Source organism: Rhineura floridana, chromosome 17 (genome assembly GCF_030035675.1).
Source record: "Rhineura floridana isolate rRhiFlo1 chromosome 17, rRhiFlo1.hap2, whole genome shotgun sequence".
In the NCBI taxonomy this organism is placed as follows: domain Eukaryota; kingdom Metazoa; phylum Chordata; class Lepidosauria; order Squamata; family Rhineuridae; genus Rhineura; species Rhineura floridana.
This window is the reverse complement of record NC_084496.1, coordinates 21,251,568-21,276,538: the sequence shown is the minus strand read 5'-3', so window position 1 is coordinate 21,276,538 and position 24,971 is coordinate 21,251,568. Positions and strand designations below refer to the sequence as shown.

Below are 24,971 nucleotides of genomic sequence, written 5' to 3'. Positions count from 1 at the left end.
ATTAAATTGCTCTGATGCTAGGGATGGAAGGATCTATTGCTTTTGGTTCTCTGTTACTAATTTTTCCAGTCTTAAATTCAGTCATGCAGCAATTCAGCATCAAGGGAGGAAGGGTGGGATATAAATAAAATAATAAATAAATAAATTTGCGAGTTTTCTTTTTAAAAAAATCCTCATGAAAAGTTTTCAGCGTTTTGGTATGCATTTCTCCTACTAAATATGTTTTTGTATGCAGTTTTGACTAGTGAGTGTGTTTTCGCAAGCAATTTCTCCTCATGTAATGAAGTTTCATTTTTTTACTAATATATTCATTTTTAGGCACACTTTCCCCTAATATATGCATTTTTGTAAACATTGTTTTGTTGGAGAACTGCACTGCAAAATTCAGACAAGTATGTATTTCAAAGAATGGCTGTGTTTTGGTTCTCATATTGTTTTGGAAACTGCATATTTGATAGATTTGACTTTAAATGTGACCTGAATTGAATTTCTTCCCCATCCCTATGGCCCTAGTGCAACAACTCTTTTAAAATTATACAGCCACAAGAGGGCTGTAACTATAGCCAGCATGGATTTTTCGCATTCCTCAATGTTAAATTGAAATTACCCCCATGCCATTCTGATGCTTCCCATAAACTCATTTCAAACCAAAGCCTTACAAAATTTATAGTCCTGAACTCAGAAACGCTTGCTTAACTATCCTCTAAGTTTTCACGGCAATACACAAAACAGTCAGAGAGAATCAAGTGTTCAAAGTCTAAAAAGAAAGAGAGAAAAACCAGAGCCCTTTTGGACTTTTTTCTGTCAAGAGTTCTCATAATTTGTTGAAATTAATTAAACATCAGCCATGTTCACAGAGTACCTGTAATCCTATTACTGACCTTGCCCCATACTCTGACCTTCATCTTCTGCAGTTTAAAAGTTTTTAAAATGCCTAGCTGATTTTTAATTAATGTAAGACATTTAGAATTGGAATAAATGATAAGCCTGGGCATGCTCAATAAGAACCAACTGTCAGTGCTCTAAAAGCCAGGCTCATAGCTGCTGCTTGGCTTACCTAATCAAGGGGCCACGCCCACACCAGACCTTTATTTTGCTTTAGACAGTCCTGGCATCCCCCAAAGAATCCTGGGAAGTGTAGTTTGTGAAGGGTGCTAAGAGACTCCTATTCCCCTGACAGAGCTCCAGTGGCCAGAGTGGTTTAACAGTCAGCTGCTCTGATTGAAGCTCTGTGAGGGGAAGAGGGCATCTCCGAGCAACTCTCAGCACCCTTCACTAACAACACTTCCCAGGATTCTTTGAGAGTAGCCATGGCTGGCCAAAGTGAAATAAAGGCCTGGTGTGGATGTGGCCAGGGAAAGCTTTGGTTTAAATTTGGGTGGGAGGCTGCATGTGCCTGCTGTAGAATAAAAAGGTGGGGGAAACCCTGAAAAGGAAAGATACTATTCACAATGTTTTCCTTTAGAAAGGAAAGGGGCTTTCCCTCTGCCCAGTGCCCACCCACCCAATCTCCTCCCCTCCCCTTCCCCTCCCTGCCATGTTACCAAATTCTTCCAAGCTCCACAGGAAGTGGATTGGACTGTGAAAGACCAACCCAAATTGTGTTTGCATTTTTACACATTTGTAGGCCATAGGGTTGCCAGGTTCAGGACCTGAGACTGATCCTGTATCTTTAGGAGAAGAGAAAGTCAGCCAAGTGCAGGTGTTCTTGCAACCCTGTAATGGGAAAAACCACAAGGTGGAATTCTCCCTCCCCCCTGCACAACTTTTAAAGATACAGAAGACCTCTTGGTTGCCAGGCCCAGCCTCCAAGGCCCAGTCTCATTGCAAGAACACCTGCACTTGGCTGACTTTCTCTTCTCCTAAAGATACAGGATCAGTCTCAGGCCATGAACCTGGCAACCCTAGTAGGGCAGTACAATATCTCAGAGAGGAGGTCAGGTCTCCTGCTCCCCTGGTGCATTCTCTGTAGCTGCCCAATTTCCCTGCTTTTTCAAGTTGGATAGAAATATCTGTTGGCTATAGGTATGTTCTTAAATCACAAGGTTTTCTTGCCTATTAGTGAATTATTATTAAACTTTTTGTCGTTAGGAAAGCGATGGGGGAAAGGCACTGAAGAGGTGTGGGGTGAATGAATGATTGACAGGAAGACATATAAACATTCTGCAATCAGATCAGGATGAACGCAGAATGAATACTCATTGTTATATAGCCTTCCTGCAAGCAAATCAGAACAAATACTCAGCAAAGACGGATCCTCAATATAATCTTTGTGCAATAAAGCTTTGTGCATAAGCTTTGTGCAAACAAATCAGGATGAGTGCTCAATAAACAGGTTGCCTGAAAGCAGCCAAAGGCTAAGGAAGCCAGGTCCTCATGCGCTTTCCAGGGATTTTTGCTTCCCATCTGAACCTTTGAATACACTTGAGACTCAACACATAAGCAAGAGCACATTTCGTTCGCTACTGAGCAAAGGCAATGGGAGTCTGGGAGGCAGAGCTGACGGGCTAGTCATTTATAGCTGCCCTTTCCTCCAAGCAGCTCAAAGCAGCATACACGGTCCTCCCTGTGATTTTATCCTCGCGACAACCCATGAGGTAGGCTACACTGAAAGTTGGCAACTGGCCCAAGGTCACCCAGTGAGAGTTTCCTGGCTAAGTGGGGATTTGAACTCCCTCCCCCGGTCCCAGTCCAGCACTCTAACCACTGCACACCACTGTCTCCCATGAACTGCTGCTTGCACAAGTCTCAAGGAAAGGCCAGTGTGGTGTCATGGACCATGTTCATGGAGGAGATCCAGGTTCAAATCCTCGCTCAATCATGAAGCTCCCTGGGTGACCTGGGGTCAGTCAGTCATTCTCTCTATCAGCTGAACCTACCTCACAGGGTTGTTACGAGAATAAAGCTCTAGGATGATGGGTGGGAGGGAGGACATATACATTGTCTGGTTCTTGGAGGAAGGGCAGGATAGTGAATAAATTCATTCACAGTGCAATCCTATACATGTCTACTCAGAAGGAAGTCCCACTGAGCTAAACGGGGCTTGGTCCCAGATAAGGGGGCACAGGATTTGCAGCTTTAATCTTTTTAAAAAATATGTTGCTTGAGGTAGATTAACTTTTTTTTTTTCTTAACAGGTTGAGAAGCCATGGCGTACCAAAGTTTCCTGCTGGAGCCAATCAGCTGTCATGCATGGAACAAGGACAGAACCCGTAAGCTCTTTCACGATGGCTGCCGTCTCTAGGAAGTATTGGTATTATTAATGACAAAATAGGTGGTTTACAAGAATAAAAGTAAATTATACCAACATTACGGTATAAACCATAATTAAAATATGCAGTAAAGCAAGCCCATTAAAACATAGGCATTCATCGTTACAGTCTGCAATAAATCCTGTTTAAATGACCCAGTAATTATTTAAATATATATGATCACCCCCAATACAGTTCTCTTGATGGCTTACAAAATAAAACCGTGAGATAAACAATTCTGGTGCCTAGAGGCAAAGCCTAAAAGGGCTGGTCTAGGAATAGAGAAAGGGCGGAGCCCAATATTTCTAGTGACCTGGGGGGTGGAGTTTTGCAATTTGTGGCAGATCTGGGGGTGGAGCTTTGCAAACACTGTCTATCTCCTAACAGCGCAGTCCAAACCCAAAATCTTCCAGGATCAGAGAGGCTGGATTCGGCAGATCTTGGCTCAGCTGTTACATAGCTGGTGTAAATCCCTCAGCCCGGCTCAGCTGGCAGAAGTCCCCAAAAGCAACATTCCGGGGGTGTGGTGGGGGTGTGGCAGGGGTGCAATGGGCCAAGGAGAGACTAACACCTATTCCAACCCCCTTGGAGCTTTGTCACGTGACCTTGCAACCCGGCGGAACTTAGCCAGCAAAAAAAGGATGGTGTAAGTCAAATTCCTTCTAAACAGAGTTTGAAATAGGGGTAGCTTGCTTCAGCAGCTAAGTTACGCCAGCTTTCTATAGTTAGGAAGACGATGGGCAGGCCTCAGGCCTGCAAAATCTCCTTTTTTTTTTACGAGGCCCCCAACTGGAGCCAGGTGCAAAAGACTTAGGGTTGTATTCCATGTTAGCCCTACTGAGCAGACCAATTGAAATAAATGGAGATGGTTATCCTAGGTCTGGAAATTTCAGTGGGGCTACTTTAAATACAATTTAGTTGGCTGCAAGCCTTACATTAGAATGAAAGAACACCGAGAACAGGAATTTCTTTTGAGTACGAGAGCTGAACTTCAGATTTCTCCCAATTATTATTGTTGTTGTTGTTGTTGTTATACCTGTCCTTCACCCAAGAGTCCAGGGTGGGATGCAACAATTTTAAAAACATTAAAAACAATTTAAAAACAACCTAAAATGCATCCCGCTACCAGCAGCCAGTAATGGAGAGCCAAAAGGTGGGATGGGGGAAATGACGTGGGTGAGTCTGACAGCAGAGGCAGGGAACCTGTAGCCCTCCTGATGTTGCTGGACTCCAACGCCCATCATCCCTGACCGTTGGCCATGCTGGCTGGGGCTGATTGGAGTTGGAGTCCAACAACATTGAGAGGGCCACAGATTCCCCACCCCTGCACTACGGGAGAGACGGAGATGAGGATCGTCGTGCCACGAGGCTGCCATTTTTGGTGGCAGCCCTGTGTTGATTCCCTAACTGGGAACTGTCTGGATTGCTGGTTCTTCATGAAATTTCAGTCATGGAGCTGGGCGGAGATTAGGGATGGGGAAAAAACGTGATTCAGTTTGCATTTAAAGCAGAATTTATCAAATTCACACTTTCCAAAACAATATGAGAACCGAAACATAGCCATCCTTCAAAACACACACTTACCTGAATTTTGCAATGCATTTCTCCAGTCCAATCAAGCAATGTTTACAAAGATGCTTATATTAGTGGAAAGTTTACACAAAATGAATATATTGGTGAAAATAACATGTAAGAATGCATTATATTAGGAGAACTTGCGAAAATGTCTACGTTAGTCAAAACTGCAGACAAAAATGTGTTTAACAGGAGAAAGTCGCTGACAAATTTTCATGAGGATTTTTAAAAAATTGCAAATTGCTACAGAAATGTGGAGAACTGAAACTTGAGGGAACTGAAGAGAACAGAATGTTTGTGTCAATGGCATGAACAGATGTGGGAGAGAGAATATAGGCATTGTTTGTGGGTCAGCAGAATGCCCTGGCAAATTGCAGCCTGTGAGACTTCCTGCACCCCAGCTGTGGGAGTTTGAAAGAACTGCTGTGATTGCACAATTATCCCTGAGAATAAAGAGCACGTTTTCTCTCACTCTTGGGGATTGATGTTGCAGAGAAGTGGGTGGGAAGAGAAACTAGGCTTGGGTACATGGGAGAGGTTATAGGGTGCCACGTTAGGAACTGAGAGGGAAGTGGGGTTGTTGTACAAGAGTGCAAATAAATTCCAGTTGCACAACCTGAAGTTACTGGCATGAGATTGAGTCCCCCCTGAAAATAGCAATGATCTGCAAGCTTCCCAAGAAATGGTTGTGAGCATCACAATGTACCCATTTCACAGAAGAAAAATGGTCAATGCTTTGAACCCCAACCCCCAACCGCAAAACACCTGCACACCCCAAAGCAAATAAAGCAGATAATAGCCCTCTTCAAAACAGGCAACCCCCTCCCTCAACAGGCAAAAAACTCAATTAAAAAAAAGGTGGGAGGAGCAGGTAGCCTTGGCGGGCATAAAGGGAGCATCTGTGTGTGCCATGGTGCCCATGGGCACCATGTTGGGGACAGAGCTTGGAAAAATTACTTTTTTTGAACTACAACTCCCATCAGCCCCAGCCAGCATGGCCACTGGATTGGGCTGATGGGAGTTGTAGTTCAAAAAAGTAACTTTTCCAAGCTCTGATTGGGGACCTCAAACTTAAATTAATGTCTGGCCAAGGAGGATCTTCTCATTCTGCCCTTGCTGCAAATCACGGAGTTTAATATGGGGGACGGAGATGTGCTTCTTTTGCATAATAACTGTGCTTTCATGGCACCCTTTTCATCTTCTCTTCTGCAGAACTTGCCATCTGTCCCAACAACCATGAAGTTCACATCTACAAGAAAGACGGGGCAAAGTGGAGCAAAATCCATGAGCTGAAGGAACACAACGGGCAGGTGACGGGTGAGGACGTTTCTGTTCCTCTTTACGGTCTCCCACTTTGGGACTGGATAAGCTAGTGGGCACTCCTTTGCAAAGCCTGCAAAGCGGGCTCAGCCTGTGCGTGCACAACTACCGGCACATCCTTGGCGACGGGGGAAGAGATGCATTGGCCCGTTCTTCTCCGCCCTCAGGCTCAAGAGGGCAGGCAGGCAGGCATGGCGATGGGAGGTTCGGCAGCTGGCTCTGTCTCCTTGGCAGCAGCTGGAGCCTTGGGGTTGGGGCTGTCACTGGCCAGGCTACTGAAGTCCTCTGTGGCTTCAGCCTCTTCCCTCTGCAGACCGCTCGGGACCTCCCCTGGATGCCAGTCCTCCTCTTCCTCATGCTCATTCTGCCAGGAGTTTTCTATGGGGCCCATGACTTTTAGTGCAGTCAGTAGCATCATTAGGATGGGACTTAAGGGCAGATGTCTGGGGCGCCAGACAGCAGAATGAGCAGGAGGGCCCTCAAACTCCACAGGGCTGGCGTCCCACATTTTGAAGCGAACAAAGTCGTACACCTTACCATCGAAAGATAGTAAATGGCCATAAGGCCATTAAGTCTACATAAGCACGTGCCCTACATTTAAAGCATATCCCCTCCCCCTCTTGGGAACTGTAGTTTACCCCTCACAGAGCTATAATTCCTGGCACCCTTAACAAACTACAATTCCCAGAATTCTTTGGGGAGAAAATATGTTTTAAATGTGTGGTGTGCACGCAAGCTAAGTCTAAAACTACATCACTGTTGCGGTGTATCCTTGCCATCTAGCAGGTGTGCCCACTTCCAAGAAACTCCAGTTCATTACAGTGATTGTGATAGCAGACTGTGTGTGCCCCACACATCAGAACTCCCCATTTCTCCTGCCGTTTTTAGTGTTCATTATCTCTCTTGCATATAACTAATGTGCCCTCCAAATATTGTTGGACTCCAACTCCCATCAGCCCCAGCCAGCATAGCCAGTGGACTATGGGATGATGGGAGATGTAGTCCAGCATCCAGAGGGCACCATGTTGGCTACCCCGATTTATCTACAAACTGGGAAAGAGGTATTCCACTTATGGTCTACATCACTCAACGCTCAGGGGCATGTAGTGGCCAAGGGTGCCCTCTACTGGCCATTTTGTGGGAGAATTCTCCTCCTCCCCCTATATTCCCCCGGGCAGCTCCTGCGTCTTGTCACATATGTGTCTTTCATTTCTTTAAAAGGCATGCTACAAAAGAGTGTGCAAGCTTTGGGGTTCTCCAGAACTCGTCATCAGGCTTGATGGTAAACAAAACAAGGTTGAATCGCTCCCACAAGAAGCACTGATAGCTGCCAACTTGGGTGCTTTAAGAGGTTTAGATAGATTCATGCAAGAGAAGGCTATCAGTACCTACTAGCTGTCGGAGGCAATACACCTCTGAATGCCAGTTGCTGGGAATCAGAAGTGGGGAGAGTCCTGTTGCGCCTAGGTCTTGCTTGTGCATTCCCATAAGCATCTGGTTGGCCACTGTGAGAACAGGACGCCAGCCTAGATGGGCCACTGCCTGATCTAGCAGGGCTCTCCTTCTGTTCTTATAACTGAACACCTCCTTCCTATATTTATTAGATTTATATCCTGCCCTTCCTCCCGGTAGGAGCCCATCTAGATCCCCTTTCAATTTCTTCTTTCAGTTAAGCAATCCACAGGGGATTAGCCAAATCCATGGAGGATAGATTTATCAGTGGCTACCAGCTGCGATGGCTGCCTCCACTGTCGGAAGCGGCATCCTTCTAAATGCCAGTTGCTTGAAACTGCAAGGAGAGGAGAGCGCACTCGCACTCAGGTCCTGCTTGTGGGTTTCCCATAGACATCTGGTTGGCCACTCGATGGGCCATTGGGCCTGATCCAGCATGGCTTTTTTTATGTTCTTCTGTTGATGGTTGGAGCCACAGATGGAGTCTGCGCTTAGTCGCAGTCTTAAGATGGAATGTGGGAGGAGAGAGCCATCATTCAAATAACTCTCTGTTAGATGCTTAGGAGTCTCATTGCAATGGCCGCCTCCTCCCTCGGTCCGTCTTAAGAGAATGGAGGCTGCTCCGTTAGGGCAACAGGGCCACTTCCCCACCAACCTCAGTCCGCCCTCGGCTGGCTCCCACCTGCCTGCCTTCCTCTTTACATCCAGTCCAGAGGGTGGCCCTGGCTGTCAACTTCCTCCTCCTCAGTCTCAGTGTTGTCCCTTGTGGGACTTAGTAGGGAGGAGGATGGGGACAGAACTAGCGTCAGTTGGCTCTGCCCATCATTGGCTCTGCTCCACCTCCCGTTGGGCTCTCTGCTTTCTGCCCCTCCAGTCCCGATGGGCACCAGCCATCCCTGGCTTAAGACTATGACACCTCCCCATTTCCTCCTCGGCTTTTCCCAGACTGGTGCCCTCCAGATTTTGTTGGACTACAGCTCCCATCGCCCTTGTCCGTTGGCCATGCTGGCTGGGGCCCACAGAATTTGGAGTCCAGCAACATCTGGAGGGCCACAGGCTGGGGAAGGTGTATGTAGCTTGATGAATAGTCCTGGAGAACTCAAAAGCTTGTACAGAATGTAACATTTTTGTTGGCCTGTTATTTCGGTATTGCTCTAATATCAATTTTGGAATTTTTTTGATGGGCCAACGCTTTTTAACATACTTTTTAACATACCTTTTGCTTTTTAACATACGTGCTTAGCAAAGAAGCCAGAATACTGGTTGGGCTTAGCTGAGCTCTGATAGTTGCAGAAAGAGGGGAAAGCAGGTGTCGGAAAAGTGGAAATCAAGTGCAAATGTTGACCCAGTGCACCAAGGCTCCTGGTTTTTAATTAATTTTATTTATTTATGCCATTTTTAAAAAACAACACAGACTGTTCTTACTCCAAAGAGTTCAGAGTGGCCCATGGGCTTCTCCTGTTTCATCATCACAACAGCCCTGTGAGGTTGGGTTGAGTGTGAAGAAAGTGATTGGCCCAGTGGGATATCATGGCTAAGTGGGGTCAACTCTGCCCATCCTAGTCCAACACTTTAACCATAATTTGTATTTACCTCTATTACTTAAAAAAACTTTTGTGATATTTAAATTAAATTATTGAGGCTGCAATCCATGGAACTGACTTCTGAGAAGAAAGGGCCGTAGCTCCATGGCAGAGCATCTGCTTTCCATGCAGAAGGTCCCAGGTTCAATCACCGGCGCTATAAGCCACTTTGTATTCTATGAAGGAGCAGGTCACTGAAGCTTCACTCCCAACCTTTGGCATTCATACTCTGGCCTCCCCAATTGCTCATCTTCAACCCAGTCTCTAAAATTCTACCAGGCATTGCCCATACATCTTCAAACCTGTCTTGACAATCATAAGGACTATAGCCTTGATTTTGTGTTTGTTTTTTAAAATGAAGCATTATTTATTTGTTGATTAAATTTAGCAGCCCTTGCAATCATTTTTGTTACTGGACATGGGGATAGTGATCTGGATGTGGGGAGTTTTACATCTCTCCCTTTGTCATGGACAGATCACTGCTTGCTGAAGTTTAGACTTTCAGCGACCTTTTCCCTCCGCAAGGGTGGGGGACCTATTAAATTGGTCTGCGCCCGGAGACTAATGAATCCTGAAGGTTTTCAAAGGGCTCTGGGGGATTTTCCAGCTGATAGGACTGGCGCTCCTGTTGAAGCCCTGGTTAATCTGTGGAATGCGGAGATGGCCCGGGCTGTCGACACGATCGCTCCTGCGCGCCCTCTCCTTTGCAGAGCTCATTCAGCTCCTTGGTATACTCCAGAGTTGAGGGCGATGAAGCAAGATAGGAGGCGGCTTGAGCGGAGATGGAGACGAACTCCTGATGAATGCAACTATATGCTGGTTTGTGCTTTCACCAAGCGGTATATAGGAGCGGTGAGGGCGGCGAAAAAACAATATTTCGCCGCCACTATTAAGGCATCTCTCTCCCGCCCAGCGGAGCTTTTTAGAGTTGTCCGAGGGCTACTCCATCTAGGCCTTCAGGACACTGTAGATACTTCGGTGGCCCGCTGTAATGAGTTTGCTGAGCACTTCCAGCATAAGATCTTACGCATTTGTCGGGACCTAGACTCTCATTTTATAGCAGTTAATCCCTAGTGAGTGTCTGGTGCACAGTCTTATCATGTTTTGTTGGATGAGTTTCAGTCGGTTCAGTTCGAGGACGTGGACAAGGTGCTTGGACAGGTACGTGCAACCACTTCGGTACTAGAACCTTGCCCGTCTTGGCTAATAAAAACTGGCAAGGAGGGAACAATTGGCTGGGCCAGGGAAGTGATAAATGCCTCCTTGCGAGAGGGAGTGGTCCCTGGCTGTCTGAAGGAGGCAGCAGTGAGACCACTCCTGAAAAAGCCTTCCCTGGACCCAGAGGATTTCAGCAGCTACAGACCAGTGGCAAATGTTCCATATCTCGGCAAGATCTTGGAACGAGTGGTTGCTGACCAGCTCCAGGCGCTATTGGATGAAACCGATTATCTAGATCCATTTCAATCGGGTTTCAGGCCCGGTTTCGGCACTGAGACGGCCTTGGTCGCCCTGTTTGATGATCTATGTCGGGAGAGAGACAGAGGGAGTGTAACTCTGTTGATTCTCCTTGATCTCTCAGCGGCTTTTGATACTATCGACCATGGTATCCTTCTGGAGAGGCTCGCGGAGTTGGGAGTTGGAGGTACTGCTTGGCAGTGGTTCCGCTCCTACTTGGCGGGTCGTCTCCAGAAGGTAGTGCTTGGGGAACATTGCTCGACACCGCGGGCTCTCCAATATGGGTCCCGCAGGGGTCAGTTTTGTCCCCCCTGCTTTTTAATATCTACATGAAGCCGTTGGGAGAGGTCATCAGGAGTTTTGGAGTGCGTTGTCATCAGTATGCTGATGACACGCAACTCTACTTCTCCTTTTCATCTTCCTCAGGTAAGGCGGTCAATGTGCTGAACCGTTGCCTGGACGCAACAATGGATTGGATGAGAACTAACAAACTGAGACTCAATCCTGATAAGACTGAGATGCTGTTGGTGGATGGTTTTTCCAATCAGATGGTGGATACATATCCTGTCCTGGATGGGGTTACACTCCCCCTAAAGGAACAGGTTCGTAGTCTGGGAGTCGTTCTAGACTCTTCCCTGTCACTTGAGGCTCATGTAGCTTCGGTGGCACGGAATGCGTTCTACCAACTTCGATTGGTAGCCCAGCTACGTCCCTACCTCAGTAAGGAGGATCTTACATCAGTAGTACATGCTCTGGTAACCTCACGTTTGGATTACTGTAATGCGCTCTACGTAGGGCTACCTCTGAAGACAGTTCGGAAGCTACAGCTGGTGCAAAATGCGGCGGCCAGACTGCTAACAAGAACGAAGCGGTCTGACCATATAACACCTGTTTTGGCCCGCTTGCACTGGCTTCCAATACGCTTCCGGGCCAAATTCAAAGTATTGGTATTAACCTATAAAGCCTTATACGGCGTGGGGCCTCGATATCTGTCGGAACGCCTCTCCCGCTATGAACCGGCTCATACACTACGGTCTGCTACGAAGGCCCTCCTCAGGGTCCCGACTCATAGGGAGGCCCGGAGGGCAGTGACAAGATCAAGGGCCTTCTCAGTGGTGGCCCCCGAACTATGGAATAGTCTCCCCAAGGAGGTTCGCCTGGCGCCGACACTATCATCCTTTCGGCGCCAGGTTAAAACCGTTCTCTACTCAGAGGCATTTTAATTTTTTGTTAATGATTGTAATGTTTGTAATTTGATTTTAGCCTTTGCTGTTTTTAGATTGTGAAATCTGATTTTAGACTGTTTTTGTATTATATTGTATTTTATTGTATCTATGTTCACCGCCCTGAGAGCTATTGCTAGTCGGGCGGTATATAAGTTTTAAAAATAAATAAATAAATAAATAAATCAAATCTAAGACACCTGTCTTGATGATCATAAGGACTATAGTCTTGAATGTTTCTTTAAAATGAAACACAGTTCATTTACTCATTGAGGAGTCTCCTGTTAAATTTAGCAACCCTTGCAATCAAATCTAAGATGCTGCACTTGAGAAACTCATCTTTTCTGACTCCAGTCCTCTGAACCCCTGTGCTCTTTGCAGGCATTGACTGGGCCCCAGACAGCAACCGCATTGTGACCTGTGGGACAGACCGGAACGCCTACGTGTGGACCTTGAAGGGCAATGTGTGGAAGCCGACGCTGGTCATCCTGCGGATCAATCGGGCCGCCCGTTGTGTGAAGTGGTCTCCGAAAGAGAACAAGTTTGCCGTTGGCAGCGGCTCCAGGCTCATCTCCATCTGCTACTTTGAGCAAGAGAATGACTGGTGAGTCTCAGCTAGGGAAGGAGGAGGAATCTGTGAGAAACAGATTGAAACATGGAATTTGGCAGTTCTGACCCGATCAAGCTTTGCCTTTATCGGACCACCTCTTGCATCAGATGCCCGACTAATTATATGCAAAATTATATACCAAAAATGCATATATTATACATATAATATGTATAAAAGAGTTCAGCTCTATATTGTGGAGTGCCACAGGGTTCTATCCTCTCCCCCATGCTATTTAACATCTATATGAAGCTGCTGGGAGCCATCATCATCAGGAGCTTTGGGCTGCAGTGTCATCAATATGCGGATGACACTCAGCTCTATCTCTCATTTAAGTCCTCACCAGAATTGGCTGTGGAGACCATGTCCAAGTGCCTGGAGTCCGTAAGTGGATGGATGGGCGAGAACAGGCTGAAGCTAAATCCCGACAAGACCGAGGTGTTGCTCGTGGGTGACAAGAGAAGGTTAGGAGATATCGATCTGGTCCTTAATGGGGTGAGATTACCCCTGCAAGACCAGGTCCGCAGCCTGGGGGTTATTCTTGACTCCCAGCTGTCCATGGAGGCTCAGGTTTCGGCAGTGAGTCGGGCGGCTTGGTATCAATTACATCTGATACAGAGGCTGCAACCCTACCTTCCTGTACATCTGCTCCCATGAGTGATACATGCCCTGGTCTCCTCTCGCTTGGACTACTGTAATGCGCTCTATGTGGGGTTACCCTTGAAAATGGTCCGGAAACTGCAACTGGTGCAAAATGCAGCGGCACGCTTGATTAAGTGTAGCTGTCGCCAGGATCACATCACCTGATGGACCTGCACTGGTTGCCAGTGGTTTACCGGGCCCAATTCAAGGTGTTGGTGTTAACCTTTAAAACCCTACACGGTTTCAGCCCAGTTTATCTGAAGGACCGCCTCCACTATCACCAATTAGGCCGCCTTACAAGATCAGCCACACAGGACCTCCTCTCGGTCCCACCAGTCAAAACAGCTAGGCTGGTGCAGACCAGAGAGAGGGCGTTCTCGATTGTGGCCCCCACCCTCTGGAACTCTCTCCCTTACGACCTTCGACATGCCTCCTCCCTGTCGAATTTTCGCCAAGCTTTAAAGACCTGGCTATTCAGGCAGGCCTATAGGAACTTGGGGGTGGAGTAGTAACTTTGATGTTTTAATTGATGTTTTGATGTTGGATAAATTGATGATTGTGTTTCGATTATACTGTATTTTAATTATTGTTGTGAGTCGCCTAGAGTGTCCGTTAATTCGGACAGATAGGCGACCAAGAAATAAAATTTTATTATTTATTATTATTATATTTCAGCAGTGTAATAGTGTAAATATCAATACATATGTGACAGCTGTCTAAAACACTCTACACGTCAGCATAACAAATCAGATAAAGCGATTTCAAAACAGACACCCCCACATTTTTAAGCAATTGAAATAATGCAGTCTGACATCTTAACTAAAAACAGATTGAAGCAACAAGGGTTTCAAGGAGGGAATTCCACAAGAGTAGGGTTACCACCAAAAAAGGCCCTGTCACTATTGCCTGCCAGTCTAATTCATCTTGATCAAAGGAAGTCTAAGTGTGTGTCCTTTTTGGATTAATTTACATGGTATTCAAGGGATGTCTGGGGCGTCACAGAGGGCTTTTTGCTTACCATGACTTGTTCCTCATAGTTGCTATCTCTCCTAGGTGGGTTTGTAAACATATCAAGAAGCCCATTCGATCGACAATACTTAGCCTGGACTGGCACCCCAACAATGTTCTCTTGGCAGCTGGATCCTGTGACTTCAAATGCAGGTTGTCTGTCTGTCTGTCTTCTGGTTTGCTTCAACCTGTGTCTTAAGGAGGCGTGTGTGTGTGTGGTTCCTTGGGTGGTCTCCTGTCCAGACATTGACCAGATCTACTCCTGCTTAGCTTCAGCAAGGGTGTGGTATCAACATATCTTCAAAACATTCTTCCCATTGCATTTCCCCTTTGGTGGACATACTCATACATACACGTGTGCGCATGTCCTCTCACTTGCTCGGAACCACTTCACCAGGTATGATGGAGCCAAGTGGGAAAAAGACTTCCATCACACAACATTCTGCTTGCTGTCAAGATAAAAAAGTGGGCTTAGCAGAAAGATAGACAAGGGGCTGTATTCAACTAAGTTCTACTCAGAGTAGAACCATTGAAAGTAATGAAACAAAGTTACTGAGGCCTGTTCATTTCAGTGGGTCTACTTTGAGTAGATTAGCAATGGCTACAATCCATGTCATTTTTCACTAAGTTATATGCCCATTGAGGTTAGGTTAAGTTACAACATGGATAATGGTTGTCTATAGTTATTCATCTACAAGAGAATGATACCAAGTTGCCATTTTCCAACTGTTCTTATTATTTATTATTACATTTATATCCTGCCTTTCCTTCAAGGAGCTCAAGGTGGCATACAAAAATGGTTCTCCCCTTCCCGATGTTATCCTGCCAGCAACCCTGTGAGGTAGGTTAGGCTGAGAGGCAGGGACTGAGCTTCAGGGCTGAGCAGGGATTTCAACCTGACACTCTGACCGCTACACCATAAAAACATAAGAAAAACATAAGAAGAGTTCTGCTGGGTTTAAGCCAAAGGCCCATCTGTTCTTACAGTGGCCAACCAGATGCCTCTGCGAAGCCCACAAGCAGGACATGACCAGGACAGTTTTCTACCTACTCTTGTTCCCCAGTGCCTGGTATTCAGAGGTATGGTGTCTCCAATAATCAAGGTAGTACATAGGCAGAGTTAGTGCAGGATGAATTATAGTGGAGTACATGAATTCAGCATATAGCAAGCAAAGATGAAGCTTCAGCAGTGTGTAATGGTGAACAGCTTAGTCGATGGTCCTTGGTGTGTGAACATGGTGGCAGGGGCGGGAGATTTTACAGGTATGGACAGGGCCGGTCAGGAGGGTCATTTGGCCCAAGGCCTGAATCTCAAAAGCAGCCTCAAATTTAGACACTTGTTAATTTTTTGGCCTTTGATAAGTTTCACAACTTTCTTTTTTATGCGCTTTGGATGAAAACGTGACACATTCTCTCAGCTTAGAGCTGCAAACTGAAGCAAACAATTCTCTCTCTCTCTCTCTTAGTGCCTTGTTTTGTTTTTGTGGATTGTCATTTTTTAAATTTTTGTTGTGGCTAGAGGGTCTCAGAAGCTGGAAGTGGCCTGGGCCTCTCTGGACCTCTGAGAAGGCCTGGGTATGGAAGAGTGTGTCTTTTTTTTTTGTCCTGTGAAATGTTGGATAATATAATTATCTGTGTAGGCAACATGGCTCCTGTTCTCCATCCACTGCATTCAGACCCCTCATAACACGCTCCCCCCATCCTCTCCCCACTCTGCAGGATTTTCTCTGCTTACATCAAAGAGGTTGAGGAGCGGCCATTGCCTACCCCCTGGGGGTCCAAGATGCCCTTTGGAGAGATCATGTTTGAGTCGAGCAGCAGCTGCGGCTGGGTCCACAGCATCTGCTTCTCCGACAGCGGCAGTCGTGTGGCCTGGGTGGGTCATGACAGCACCATCTGCCTCGCGGATGCCAACAAGAAAATGGCGTAAGTGGGATGGTTGGGGAAAGTTGTGCCTTTCAGATGAACTAGCCTGATCCAAACGGCTGCAGGGACTTTGTTGTCCTTGGGATGAGTTGATTTGGAGACAAAAAGACAAGCTGACACAACATCCAGGTTCTGGGCAATCAAAGCAAGGAGGAAGTTCAGAATACAGAGAGCACCTTGGACAGCTCTGCTGAGAGCTCAGACTTAAACTCCTAGGAGACAAGCTGGGATGTTGCTTCAGCAACAGGCAATCCTGTGCTGAGCTTTCAACAGAGCAACAGCTCCATCAGTGTGGCTAACTCTGCCTCCAATGACAGTAGCCTCTTCAATTAAAGGGGCCCTAGCCTTCTTCAACAGCCGTTGACGCTGATGGATTGTTCTGCTGGGGTGTCTGGGCTGTTGTCCTCAGAGTAAGAGGAGAGCAGCAGGGCCTGCTCAGGCTGGAGAGATGCTGGCAGAAGAGGAACCTCTCCCAGAGCTTCTGGAATGCTGGGGATGTCAGTGGCTGGCTCTGAGAGCAATTTCCTCTTCCAGCCCTCCTCCAGATCCACAGCCTTGTCTCCCAGCCATGGGGAGTTGGAACCCAGGGGCATGATGCTAGCGGAATCTTTTGGTGGGGCTGTGAAGCAGCTAATCTGTGCTAACCACTCTTGCCTTGTTCTTCCCTTCAGTGTGGCCTGCCTGTCCACGGAGACTCTGCCCCTCCTGGCTGTGACCTTCATCACTGAGAACAGCCTGGTGGCTGCAGTAAGTTGCATATTATAGCTCTTTCCAACAGTTTATTTATGCAGTGAAGATTCAGGCCCATTTCAAATGTGGAGCAATAGCAAGCAATATAATCCTGTAAGCAGACTGCAAGTGGAGGACTGCAGGCTTGAATACCCTCCTCTTAATAAAACAGACACACACACACACACACCCTCTCTGCAGTGATAGCATCTCGGCTTCTAGTGGTGCAGTTAAATAATTTTAGACTCTAGACTTCATTATCATCCCTCCCCCAAATTTCCTTAGTTGGTAATGTGTCTTCCTTCACTTACTTCAAAATGTTATAAGCCACCCCTGCTGCATTTGGGACCCCTCTTGCTCATTCTGCAGAGTGGGGCCCTGGACCTCTACCCCAGACTTCTGCCCTGATGGTGCTACTGATGACCTCATTAGCTAGACTAGAGTGCAAGGCCTGCTGTGTGGACAGTGTTATTCCATAGTTTAGCCACTAGGTGGCCCTGAAGGACTCAGTTGTATCTTGCTGAAGCCAGGAATTGTCTGTGTTGGTTCTGTTCTGCCTTTATTTATTAGATTTCTTACCTGCCCTCCATCAGAAGGTCCCAGGGTGGGTCACAACAACACAATATACAATTATAAAAGAAAAATGTAAAAAAAGTAAATGCTATTTTTATGATATTAATCATAAACTTGGATGAGGAGGTGCAGGGAATTCTTGTCAAACTTGCATATGATACAGAATTGGGAGAGATAACTAATACCCTGGAAGACAGAATCATAGAATAGTAGAGTTGGAAGGGCCTTTGAGGCCATCAAGTCCAACCCCCTGCTCAATGCAGGAACCTTGATAGGCTGGGGCATGCGGCTGAAAACAACAGAATGAAATTTAACAGGGAGAAATGCAAAGTTCTACGCTTAGGAAAAAATAAACCAAATGCACAGTTATAAGATGGGGGATACTTGGCTCAGCAATACGACATGTGAGAAGGATCTTGGCATTGTCGTTGATCATAAGCTGAATATGAGCCAACAGTGAGATGTGGCTGCAATAAACACAAATGCTATTTTAGGCTGCATTAACAGAAGTAGTTTCGAAATAGCTGAAGTACTAGTTCTCCTCTATTCAGCACTGGTTAGGCCTCATCTTGAGTACTGCATCCAGTTCTGGACACTGCACTTTAAGAAGGATGCAGACAAACTCGAACAGGTTCAGAGGAGGGCAACGAGGATAATCAGGGGACTGGAAATAAAGCCCTACAAGGAGAGACTGAAAGAACTGAGCATGTTTAGCCTTGAGAAGAGAAGACTGAGGGGAGATACGATAGCATTCTTCAAGTCCTTGAAAGGTTGCCACACAGAGGAGGGCCAGGATCTCTTCCAAATTGTCTCAGTGTGCAGGTTATATAGTAATAGGATAAAGTTACACGAAGTCAGATTTCGGCTGAACATCAGGAAAAACTTCCTAATGGTTAGAGCAGTACAACAATGGAAGCAATGACCTAGGGAGGTGGGGCTCTCCAAGATTGGAGGCCTTCAAGAGGCAGCTGGACAGCCACCTGTTGAGTATGCTTTAATCTGGATTCCTTGTGTTGAGCAGGGGGTTGGACTTGATGGCCTTATAGGCCTCTTCCAACTCTATGATTCTATGATAAAATAAATAAAACAATTACAGCTGTAAAACAAGAAAGGTGTAAAAAACAACTAAAACAGTTCTGTATATAAAACAATTAAAAACAATTCCATACATAAAAATAGTTAAAATAATTCTAATACAGACACAGACCGGGACAAAGATCTTCACTTAAAAGGCCTGTTGAAAGAGGAAGACCTTCAGCAGGTGCTAAAAAAACCCAAGAAACAGTGCTTGTCTAATATGTAGCGGGGGAAATTCCAAAGAGGAGTGGCAGCAGTAGTAGTAATAAATAATAATAATAATAATAATAATAATAGTAATAATAATATCCCACCTTTCCTCCAAGGAGCTTAAGGTGGCATACAAACATGGTTCTTCCTCTCCTGGTTTTATCCTCACAACAACCCTGTGAGGTAGGTTAGGCTGAGAGACAGAGACTGGCCCAAGATCACCCAGTGAGCTTCATGGCCGAGCAAGGATTTGAACTCTAGTCTTGCAGGCTCCAGTCTGACACTCTGACCACTACACCACTGAAAGAGAAGGTGCCACCACACTCTTCTTGTTAGAAATGGCCTTGTGGGCCAAATAGGACCCTCTGGAGGACCAGGATTGGCCAGAGGTTCCCCAGCTGCAGATCCTGCATTGTGCAGGGGGTGGGATGAGATGACTGCCAAGGTACTTCCCACCCCTATGTTTCTCTATGCCACTTCAGTCATCACAGATTCTACCTCTGTTTCCCCTTGCCTCCCTTTGCCTCCCTTTCCTCTGTTGTCTCCCGCGTGGTGTTATCTAGACCAGGGGTTCCCAAGCTGTGGCCCACAAACCTTGTCCAAGTGGTTCCCCAGCACGTCTGTGGATTTCTGGTTGAAAATGAGAGGCAGCACATCCATCTCACCGAATAGTCATGTCGATTTCTAATTGTACTTTTGCTTCTTTTCTTCCTTGTATTTTATTGTATTACAATTTCAATTCTATAGAGTTCAAATTGCAATACAAGACAATACAACACGTAAGAAAGAAAAGAAACAATACAGAGACAATGAAAGGTCATACAGCATCTAGCACATCATGTTACAATTGCCCAAACAGGCAGAAAAATCATTAAGTGATCCACCAAGACCCTGAACAATTTTCAAGTGGTCCGTGTGGGAAAAAAAGTTTGGGATTTAGACTGTAAGCCCCTTGGGGCAGGGACCTATTCAGTTCATTCTTTGTAACGTCCCATACACATAGACGATATCATCATCATCATTTTTGTTAATGGCCTACCTTACAGGGCTGTTGGAAGGAACATTGAGAATGTTTTAAAATTATGTTAATAAAACGTCTCAGAAGCAATGTCCTCTGCTTGCCTGTCCTCAGGGACATGACTGCTGTCCAATGCTCTTCACCTATGATGAGCAGCAGGGCATTCTGACTTTCGGAGGGAAGCTGGACATCCCCAAACAGAGCTCCCAACGCGGCCTCACGGCTCGCGAGCGCTTCCAGAACCTGGATAAGAAGGCCAGCTCTGATACTGCCAATGCCACCCTGGACACGCTCCACAAGAACAGCATCAGGCAAGTGCTCCTGTCAGCTCAGCCCTTTCTCCAATTAAATATCGTAACCTTGCAGAACCTGCTACCGCTCAGCTGCTTCAGCCTGATCCAAGGATCCCACCAACAGGGTCTGTCCTCAGCAGCTGGGTAGCAGGGCTGCAGAAAGACGTGCACACCCCCGTAAGATGTTGGAGAGCCATTGCCAGCCAAGACCAAGCAGCGCTGGGCTAGAGGGCCCAGCTCAGCCTAAGGCCTTAAGTTCAGCTTTTCCTCAGTTCTCCTTGAGATCCTGCTTGAAGCTATCAAGCATCTTTGGGGAGGGTCCTTGGCTCAGCGGCAAAGTACCTGCTTTATTTATTTAAATATTTATAAACTGCACTTCTGTATAAAATATCACAAAGTGGTATACAGACTGGAAACACACCGTATTTTGCAATAAAAATGTCAAACGCATCAGTAAGAGCTGGTTGGCAAAAGGGCCTCAGGTTTGGAAGAACTCTCTGAGTAATAGTTTTTAGAAGTCATCTAAAAGCAAACAGAGGCGACTCCTACTGAACCTCCATTGGCAAGGAGTTCCACAGGTCAGGGTCTGCCACACTGAAGGCTCAGCCCCTGGTAAAGGTCAGTTGAACTTCAGGGGCACGTAGGATCCAATGCAGAAGGTCCCCGGTTCAATACCTGGCTGCAGAATCCACCCCCCACGCCTGCATGCCATAAATAACTGCAGAAATGTGTCCACTGAGCACATTGGTGGCAAGCATGCAAGCCAAGCCCCTAACTCAGAGAAAGTCCCCACACATTGCCCAGGTCACTGGATGTGCTGAGCAGGACTGGCTCAGTGGTAGAGCAGCTGGTCTGCATGCAGACAGTCCCAGGTTCAATCCTTGGCATTTCCCAAGTAGGCTGGGAAAGACCCCTGTCTGAGGTTGCATAATATATACCGTACATTTAAAGCACATCCTGGGAACTGTAATTTGTTAAGGGTGCTAAGAATGGTAGCTCTGTGAAGGGTAAACTACAGTTCCCAGGATTCTATGGGTGAAGCCACATGATTTAAATGTTTGGTGTGTACGCAGCCTGAGACCCTGAAGAGGTAGTAGAGGCAATGATGGGCCATGGATCCGACTCAATTTCAAGCCACTTTGTATGTTCACCTCTGTTGAGGTAGAGTTTCATAGTGAGGGAGGGCTGTGGCAGAAAAGGCCCTGCTCTTGGAACTATCCACATGCCCTAATTTGAGGAATATTTGTAGATTATTTGAGTGCTGCCAGGCTGGCACTGACATGTCTACAGCTGTCTTCTTTTCCCTTTTAGCCAAATATCTGTGATTGCTGGTGGGAAAGGCAATTGCTCCAAGTTCTGCACCACAGGAATGGATGGGGGCATGAGCATATGGGACATCAAGGTAAGCAACAGGGGGAGAAGAGGTGCAATGCAGAACAGTTCCTGCATATATATGAAAAAAAAGAATATATATATGGCTTGTAGTTTGGGAGCCATTACTAATGAACTGAGAACAAAGACAGGAAGAGAAGGGAGGAAGGGGAGGAGTAAAACCTGGAATCAGCAGAGGGAAGTTAAGATTGCCTTTCTATCACCACCCACTGGTTTAGGTCACTTGTAACATGCATTGGTGTTTACTCCCAACATTGCGCTCATTGGTTCAAATCCCTATGGAACATCTCCTGGAGTGGATGCAGGAGGCCATTGCTTTTTAAGACAGTGGGACTAGATAGCCTAGTGGCAGAGCTCCTGCTTGTATGCTGAAAGTCCCAGGTTCATCTCCAGTTTAAAACGGACTTGTGGCTCCCCAAGGGTTGATGGACTCCAGCGCCCATCATTGGTCATGCTGGCTGAGGCTGATGGGAACTGGACTCCAACAGCATCAGGAGGGCCACAGCTTCATGACCACTAAGGTAACAGGTGATGGGGTCGACCCCACTGTACAGCAACTGCCAGTCAGAGCAGCAAACAATACCAGGACGATGTGGACAAATAGGCTGAGCCACTATAAGTCACCTTCCCATATCCCTGTGTCAGGGGTGAAGAAACCGCCGGCCCGTGGGCCAATCCTGGCCTGCCAGGTGGGCAGGGCCAGAAGCAAAAGTGGGTGGAGCAGCACAGCAGGCTACTTTGTACACTCATCTCTGTCTCTCTGCACCATCCAGGCAAGGAAGAGGCATTGTCAGGGTTCAAGGACACATCTTAGCCAAAAACAGCCCCCCCCCCCGGGTTCAGGTGTGAAGCAGGGCCAGTAAGGGGTGTAGCCTGGGGAGACAGCCAAGGGCCTGATAAAGAGGGCTGCATTTGGCCCCCACCCCTGAGGTTCCCCTACCCTATGGACACCGTCCCGTAAAAGTGGTTCAATTAATAAGGTCTGTGGTCCAACTCTTTATCTCCCCTTGGGATTACTTCTTTTGAAGTTTTTCAATGTCTAGGAAATACACTTCTAGGACTTTGAAGAAGTGAGATGGGCAAAATGTTTGCTTGGCTCGCCACGTGATCTATCTAGGCTGGGATCCAAAGAATTATTTTCGGTGTGTCCCTAGGGCTTAGATGCCCCCAGTGGGATTTGACCCCACTGTAAACACACAGCAGGGTTGTCAGGTTTCAGGCTTTGGCTTGGAGCTGGCCTGGCCCTGTCTAGTCAGAACCGAGGCAGCCAGTTTAGGGTATCCTGAAAGGCTACCAAATTGTTTCGGTTGTTTTGTTGCTGCCAAGGAGGGAATTTTTTGAGATTTTCTGCATTTAGCACCCGTGGGTTGCATCTCTTGTTAGTCCCACTCGGAGTAGACCGACTGACATGCACATGTCCAATGGCGGCCCATTAATTTCAACGGCTCTACGCTGAGGCCCCATCTCCACTATAAATTTAAAGTGATACCACTTTAACAGTCATGTTTCCCCCAAAGAATCCTGAGACATAGTTTGTTAAGAGTGATGAGAATAGTTAGGAGATTCCTGTTCCCCTCACAGAGCTACAGTTCCCAGTTTGGTTTATCAATGACTCCCTCTTCCCAGGGAACTCTGGGAATTGTAGATCTGCGAGGGGTCTCCTAATAACTCCAATTTATTTTATTTTATTATTACTTCAGTTTATAGACCACCTTCTTTCTGAAGGAGCCCAGGGAAGCAAACACATCCATAATCATAATTAAAAGGATTCTAAAAATGTTCTCCCAACCAGTAATTTCAGGATTGCCAGAACAGTATCTTTCAGCCATCAAATGCGTGGGTGAACAGAAATGTTTTCAAGTTCCTCCTGAAAGTCAGTAAGACAGACAGACACACCTCCCCAGGAAAGGCATTTCTTAAATGGGGGGCCATCACTAAAAAGGCCATCATGGGTAGCCACCACCTGGCCATCCCTGGCATCTCTAGGTGAGACTAGGGAACAGTCCCATCTGAAATCCTGGAGGGATACGGAGCTTGATGGGCTGATGGTCTGACTTGGCCTAAGGCAGCTTCCTGGGTTTCTGGTTTAAATGTCTTAGTTCTAGCTTTTGGCCAAAATCAGCACTTGCAATTTTTGATTTCTAGGCATGGTATATTCACAAGGAAAATTGCCCTGGCCCAGTTCCCAACGTCTGCCAACCTCCTTTAGCTTTTCCTTGGCCAGAATGCTGGTTTTCCTCTGACCACTCGCCTTTTCATTTCAGAGCCTGGAGTCTGCGATGAAGGGCCTGCGCATCAAGTAAAAGGACTGCTGAAGAGCAATCCATGGTCAGTGGCACTTCTCCCTCCTTGGAGCCCAGGAAGACGGAAGGAAGATTCCAGTCTGCCCGCTTTAAGCTTCCTTCCTGCCATTTAACAAAAACTAAGAGACAACCATCCCACCAGCTACGAGCTTTGCAGATTTTCTGTGCCCTATGGGCAAAGCGAAAAATGGGAGACTAATTATTAGTGTTCAATAAAAAACAGATAGTCTGGTCACAATTAGTGTAGCAGAACTTATGTCTCCCTGCGCATACCACCACCACCGGAAGAGAGGATCGGCACATTCCTAACCATGACAGCTCAGTCCTGTTGAATTCAGTGGGGCTTACTCCCAAGTATGTGGGGGTTAGGATTGCAGCTGATAGATATATCAGCATTCCTCTCCCAAATGGTCTAGTACAGTAGGGCCCCACTCATACGGCAGGTTACATTCCGGACACCCATTGTAAAGCGAAAACCGCTGTAAAGCAGAACTCATTGAATAGAATGGCGTGAGATGCCCGAAAACTACCGTAAAAGCAGAACAAGCGCCATATGAGTGGGGCTTTAGTCTAATTGCGACCGCCTTATTAGCAAAGCGCTGTAAAGCAGGGCCCTACTGCAGTAGATTTAATTGCTATTTTGCGTTCTAGTGTTACCCACTTTGTCTAAGGCGTTGCGTCTAATGCTAATCATACTCAGAGCAGACCCATTGAAAATAAAGGGCATACCTCCCTTAGGTCTATCAGTTTCACTGGGTCTACTCTGAACAGCCAGACAAAAATTTGGGCCAGGGCTGTGGCTCAATGGGTAGAGGCTCTGCTTTGCATGCAGGCGAGCCCCAGTTCAACCTCTGGCATCTGCAGGTAGGACTGAACACGTCCCCTGCTCAAATCTCTGGAGAGCTGCTGTCAGTGAGTGTAGAAAATACTGAGTTACATGGACTGATGGTCTGACTCAGTGTAACAGAAAACATAGGAGTGTTTCCTAATGTGTGCAAAATCAAGGAGACAAGTCACAGAAACCAAATGAAAAATAAAACTGAGCAAACAAACCAAGGCCACTGAAATATTAATACTGAAATAGTCCAAACAATAGAGTACAAGTAGACAATTAATAAAAAGTTATGCAGTGCTGAAAATATCTGAGCAGTATAGCACATATGGACAACAAAAACAATTATAAATTAAGAGCATAAGAAGAGCCTGCTGGATCAGGCCAGTAGCCCATCTAGTCCAGCAGGCTGATCTCACAGTGCCCCCCCACCCCCACCACGAGAGCTCCTGGACTGAAACTTGTTTCATTGCTTCTTCAACAAATGGAGAATACATGTGAA

At 46.5% G+C, this 24,971-nt stretch overlaps 1 protein-coding gene across 3 annotated transcripts in view; it reads left to right on the top strand.

Moving 5' to 3' along the window:
* Positions 1-23,875, top strand: part of ARPC1B (actin related protein 2/3 complex subunit 1B) — a 32,629-nt gene extending 8,754 nt beyond the window's left edge. For all 3 annotated transcript variants that reach the window (XM_061599390.1, XM_061599389.1, XM_061599388.1), the window contains 9 exons: positions 3,138-3,212; positions 6,039-6,143; positions 12,241-12,463; positions 14,162-14,269; positions 15,836-16,042; positions 16,714-16,789; positions 19,764-19,960; positions 21,254-21,344; positions 23,599-23,875. In XM_061599390.1, the coding sequence (XP_061455374.1) occupies positions 3,149-3,212; positions 6,039-6,143; positions 12,241-12,463; positions 14,162-14,269; positions 15,836-16,042; positions 16,714-16,789; positions 19,764-19,960; positions 21,254-21,344; positions 23,599-23,637 (1,110 nt within the window). In that variant the 5' untranslated portion in view covers positions 3,138-3,148 and the 3' untranslated portion in view covers positions 23,638-23,875. The remainder of the gene's footprint in view (positions 1-3,137; positions 3,213-6,038; positions 6,144-12,240; positions 12,464-14,161; positions 14,270-15,835; positions 16,043-16,713; positions 16,790-19,763; positions 19,961-21,253; positions 21,345-23,598) is intronic.
* Positions 23,876-24,971: the final 1,096 nt, after the last annotated feature.